Source organism: Musca autumnalis, unplaced genomic scaffold (assembly GCF_047663935.1).
Source record: "Musca autumnalis isolate F117 unplaced genomic scaffold, ASM4766393v1 scaffold_3, whole genome shotgun sequence".
NCBI classification, from domain to species: Eukaryota; Metazoa; Arthropoda; class Insecta; order Diptera; family Muscidae; genus Musca; species Musca autumnalis.
In genome coordinates, this window is record NW_027411866.1 from 202,732,603 (window position 1) to 202,738,700 (window position 6,098).

The 6,098-nt window shown below is 39.2% G+C and overlaps 1 protein-coding gene across 2 annotated transcripts; it reads right to left on the minus strand.

Annotated features, from left to right (window-relative positions):
• Nucleotides 1-4,082: 4,082 nt before the first annotated feature.
• LOC141398734 (lipase 3-like) lies at nt 4,083-5,603 on the minus strand. 2 transcript variants are annotated; one of them, XM_073976347.1, is made up of 3 exons: nt 5,445-5,603; nt 4,649-5,368; nt 4,083-4,590 (listed from the first exon to the last, which is right to left on the minus strand). In XM_073976347.1, the coding sequence occupies exons 1-3, from the start codon at nt 5,520-5,522 to the stop codon at nt 4,183-4,185; spliced, it is 1,206 nt and encodes a 401-aa protein (XP_073832448.1). In that variant the 5' UTR covers nt 5,523-5,603; the 3' UTR covers nt 4,083-4,182. The 2 variants fall into 2 exon arrangements, with proteins under 2 accessions (XP_073832448.1, XP_073832449.1); XM_073976348.1 differs by having other exon boundaries at nt 5,438-5,578.
• Nucleotides 5,604-6,098: the final 495 nt, after the last annotated feature.

Here is a 6,098-nt window from a genome sequence, read left to right on the forward strand (position 1 = left end):
ACACACCGCACCTTATCAACTGCCCTGCCAAACCTCCTCAACTAACTCCAGACGATCTGTGGTTACACTCCATCGAAGCAGCCACATTTCTAGAACTGGAGATAGACCCAGAGCGAGATTAAGCAAGAACAATGTCACCAAGTCCCTAGCCGGCAGTACTTGGGGTACAGATAAAGAAACCTTGTTCACCACACATATAACGCCATACGTCGGTCTATATGGGCAACACGATGGAAAAATATGCAAACCTGTCAGAATGCCGCACTGACAGGGTGCCTCCTCATGTCTTCAGTGGATCATCTACATGAGGAGACAAATATTCTTTCGGTACAGCAACAAATGACATGCTTTCGTTTCAGTACTTGTCCGGGTGTTACAGTGAGAGCCATCCGAAAGACCACATGGTGGCATGTGGGGAGGAATATTCATGATCTAAAAAGAGAGGTTTAACGTTACAAGAGAGAACCACTGATCAAAAAGCCTATCAAGCAGATTTAAATAGCATTCACACGGTTGCGGTCGCTGATGCCATAAACAACTAAACTCCTATAGGATCGATGACACCGTGCAAAACATCTGCTCGCTGCACAACCGCGCACTACACACCGCACCTTTTCAACTGCCCTGCCAAACCTCCTCAACTAACTCCAGACGATCTGTGGTTACACTCCATCGAAGCAGCCACATTTCTAGAACTGGAGATAGACCCAGAGCGAGATTAAGCAAGAAATGAACGTAAAAACATAAAAAAACACTGTTACAACAAGTTACAACGGATTATGCTGGAAATGCCATTAGGGGCGCCAAACCATCCAAAGCGTTAGGCCTTGGCGGCTGAAATAGCTAGATGAGCCGGAATTTGAGAAGCTTAGCACAGTTTCCAACCTGTTGCTAGTAACCCGCATCGTGTCCAAAGTCTGGAAAATAGCAGGGTGATACTGCTACTGTGGTCAGACAAGGATGGCAGACACGAGTAATCGAACATACCGATCACGCTTTTGTCTTCCGTAGCAAAAACTTTTAAATCTTTACTCCTCCCCAGAATTAGAAATAACGATTATCAGCATGGATCCGTAAGCAGCTAAGAACTACATCGCTGAACTACATCACAACAAGCTGTTCGATAGGACAGTGTTGATGGCACTAGACTTATCAAAAGCCCTTGATACTGTCAAGCATTCCATGCTCTTGAGGACATCGAGCAGACTTTGAAAGGTTGGATAATCAATTATATGTGTGGACCCCAGTCGTAAGTGGAATTCGGGAACAAGAAGTACAAACACCGTAGAGTGAAACATGGAGTTCCCAAAGGTGGGGTGATATCTCCGCTACCTCTTCTGTGAAAGGCTGAACTCCTATTTAACTGATCTTAACCCTTTTTTCATGTGAGAAATATGTAAATATCCGCCCCTTAGTCTATGGCCACTCGGTTTACCACATGCACTGCGGAGATGACAATAGAATTCCGACCACTAAGTACCACAAGATTCTTGGAGGTACATTCGACAGCACTTGGAGTGCAGATAACGAAACCTTGTTGACCACATATGTATGTATAATGCGGTAGATCGGTCTGTGGTAAGCTATGCAGCGCCAATATGGTCCGCGAACAAAAGTGCAACGTGATGGAACAATACTCAAACTTATCAGATCGAAGATTCTTCTAGTACGGCAATACAATGAAATGCTTTGTTGCAGTACTTGCTTGAGTGTTCCCGTTAGAGTCATCAAACTCTGTCAGGGACCCATTCCACTCTGGAGGGACCTTCATGATCGGGAGAGAACTCCAACGATATAGTAGAGAACCCTTAAATCACTTATACTAGCATGGAGTATAGGCCGCACGACACACTGCGCCTTTTCAACTGCCCTGCTCATCTGTTCATGGCTTGTGTTGGAGCCCTCCACAGAAAAGGTCCTCATGATAAGGCATTGCTGATGTCTCATATATTTATCATACATATATTTATTTCTACAGAGAAAAATCTAATTATATTGAATGACCGATCGAACTGGCCGATAAGATGAAGATTGGACAATATTTGGGGGAAAATTTACAAAAACAAGTAAAAACGTATCAGTCAGCTTTGCTGACAGAGATATACCCTCAGCCTGTGTATTTTGAAACAATTTTTTTTTTTTCAAAAAACGTATGTATTTAGGGGTTTTTAAAAATGTTGGATGTATGAACCGACAAAAATGTTGATTAGGATTAAAGATCAAAAGTTTTGCGGAGGAGATACTTAAAGGAATGGATCGACATTGACCATTATGGAAGTGGATCTCCATCCACTACATATGGTGCCATAGGGTGTTTTTACACCCTTCGGGCTGTTTGCTCAAGCAGTATGGACTTGCCCCTGAAAAAACTTTTACCGTTGTGATTGAGGAAGCGAATGCAAGTTGCTTCAACAAAAATCAACGTGATTCGATTGCAGGTCTTAAAGTGAACTTATCCGAAATTTTGTGTCGGAGGTTCCGGATGGAGTGGACAAATATAGTCCATATTTGAACCTGATCTACAGTGGTGGTCATAAAATTAGCACACCTATCACACCTCAACGAACTTCATTAAAAAATACGTTTTTTTAATATAATTTTTAAATGTGTTTATGCAAAATGCTTCAGTATTATGTACTAAATTTAATCAATGTCGGAGAAGAAAAATACTATTGGTGTTCGGTTTCAAATATTTGTTTTTTGAAGAAGGCAAATATTCTTGCTGGACTTGTAATTAGCACACCCCCAGTTTGTTTACGTTAAGGCGAACATAGCACAAAAGAAAATGAAAAAAACACGTGCTAGTAATAAACAGAGGAACGAAGAAGCAATATTTAGTTAGAAAACGTCATATGTGCAGTAATTTCGGTAAAAATGGGAAAAAAACCTTCCTGTACGTCAGATCTTCGAAAAATCATAATAAATATGAGAAATAATGGATCTAATGTTTCGGAAATAGCGAAAAACATTGGCAGATCTCGTAAGATTGTCCAAAATGCCCTGAAATATTACGAAAATTACAAAACATGGGAGTGCGTTAAAAGAAACCCTAAACCAAGAAAAACTTCAGAAGCTGAAGATCGATTAATAATAGCATTTGCGAAGAAGAATCCCTTCATAACATCATCAGAAATTCAAAATCTAATGTTAAATGAATACCAGGTAGCTATAAGTTCAAAAACTATACGTCGAAGATTAAATGAGCACAACTTAAAGGGGTGTATTGCGCAGCATAAGCCTCTGGTGTCAAAAAAGAATATAGCGGCCCGCTTGAAATTTGCTAGAATGTACGGAAATAAGCCAATATCATTCTGGAAAAATGTTCTTTGGAGCGACGAATCAAAATTTAACCGATTTGGATCAGATGGAAAGAAGCATGTATGGCGCCCTAGTAAACAAGAGTTCAATCCCCGCTATACCATTAAAACTGTTAAACATGGCGGAGGATCTGGTAGATATATTAGGATGTGTAACGTATGGACCAATTCGGCCACTCCCTTCACGAGTTACCGTACGAACAATTTTTCCGAACATTTTTGAACTTTTGTGGGGGAAGTACCTGAAGGAGTGGACCGATATGGCTTATCTTCGAACTTAAACTATGTTTGGAGAAAATAATACTAAGGCCAAATTTTGGACCGAATCGGCTGGGACACATTTTACAATGGACAAAGTATGGACCACATCGGTTACTCCCTTCAAGAGTTATCGTGCGCACAAATTTTCCGAACATTTTCGAACTTTTGTGGGGAAGGTACCGGAAGGAGTGGACCGATATAGCCCATTTTCGAACTTAAACTAAGTTTGGGCAAAATATTACGAAAGCCAAAATTTGAACCGAATCGGTTCATCCGTTCGAGAGTTATCGTGCGCTCCAGCCAGCCAGACAGACAGACACACAGACAGACGGACGGACATTGCTCAATCGACTCCAAATTGTCTGAAACACATTTGGTCCAAACATACTTGGGGTCTAAAACCATTATTTCGATGAGGCACATTTTGCCCGTATGAAAGTGTATATACCCTCGTTAGCATAAATGCTGAGGGTATAAAAATCGATGGAAAAACTGAATGCAAACTTTCGTAGGTAGTATCACAGATTCGACCAGCCGACATATGTATATAATTTATTAGGCATTAAGGTATAAAACTTTATCATTCCTTTTTGAATCAAATAAACTACTTGTTTTCGGCCACTTTTTCTTCAGTATCCGCTATAACTTGCAATATAGGACGATTTATAACCTCATCAATATTATTTCCCCAAATAAAATCAATGTGGGAAAAATCTTTTAAACCCACAAAATGATCAACACTACGATTGCCCAGAATTTTGCTCAGTTTCTCAATATCTTTACGTGTGGCTAATTCATCATAATCACTGTAGTACAAATGTAATGGGAAGCGTGGATTGATATTTTCCAAGGGATATTTTGGTGGTAAAGTGTTATTATATCGCAGCATATTACCTTCCCGCCCAAAATCATATTGACGAAATTTGCCAGATGCTTCTAATTGCAAATAATGTATGGCCTGATGTGTTGAAGCCGTTGATGGATGGGAGGAGAAAACATCCACCAACAACGACTATTAGGGAGAGAAATGGTGATTAGTAAGAGAATCAAAGTTAAGTTATCAAACTTACATGATTGAAATATGCCGAATAACCACCGGACATAAAATACAACAGTGAGGCACAATATTCCGGATTACTTTGTCCCATTCGGCATTTATCCAAGCCAACTAGTTTATGTAAAATTGGTATTTGTAATAGGGGAGTATCGCCAAGTAGTTCATTTACGGGCGAGTAACGTCCAAAAATAGGTTGTAAGAGTCGGAATATTGGTGCACGAACATTTGCCATAAAAGCAGCCGGAGCTAATAAATTAAGCGATTTGAATTTTTCACTATATTGGGGTAGGGTGGAGAGTAAAACAAACACTATGGTACAACCCTGTGAATGACCTATATAATGAAGAGATGATTGTTGGGTCTCTGCCAGGACATAGTCCAGCATTGTGGGTAAATCCGTTGAAGCAATTTCATGCCATGAAAAACGCCAAAACTGTCTGTCACTAGTTGTCATTCGGCTGTGACGACTACCGTAGGTATTACCACGAGCATTACCCAGCCACACATCATAACCCCTCTCGACCAATTGAAATGCCAAAGCATCCTTTAAGCCCCGTATGACCCAACAATCCGATGAACTCATAAGACCATGCATCATAAAAACTACAGGAGCTTCAGGATTTGCGCCCTTTTGTTGTGGATTTTTTATACGAAATATTGTCAGCCGATAACCATCTTGGGTAACAAGTTCGTGGTTTTCACTTTCATAACCGGCATATTCGATACGATCGGCCTATTGAGGAAAAAATTATAAAAAAAATCAATAAGTCTTAAATCCAAAAAAAGTTATACATACACCTACTACTTACTGTTGTGTCAGCCATCGTGTGTGGTAATATAGAAAATTGAAACACTAAAATAGCAATTATCGCTATCAAAGTTTTCATGACTTGAATCGTGTCTGGCTCGATAAACCGTTAGAAATGCAATGAAAACGTTGTTAGTTTTTATTCTATAAAATAAGTGTTTATTTGTTCGAAACAATAGAAATAAACGCCCAATTGTCATCGTTACAAATGAAATCTGATTGAAAGGAAAACGGTATTGTGTGTTTGTAATTTTCACTTTGAAATATTTGTATTCTCAACAGATTTCAGTAAGGGTCAAAGTACATCTACCAGAGGCAGCATTGTCATGGCAGATGATTTAAGACAAAGTATTGTAAATCATAACTATTATATGTATGTAACAGAATCACAATTTCTATAATTCTGATTGAAACATCGAAAACAAATGATTCAGTACTGAAAAATAAAAAAGAAGTGAAAAAAACCAGCAAAAATTTGGTAAGCACATGTCATTACTTCTTGCATTACCGGGTAATGAGTACTCATTACACTCCGCATTATCAGGTAGTATATATATAACAGTTTACACATAACTAGTTACTTCCTTACTTACTACTTACTTACTAAGTAATGAGTATGGTGGCACAGAGCTAGTGTGTCCGAATACAAATTCTA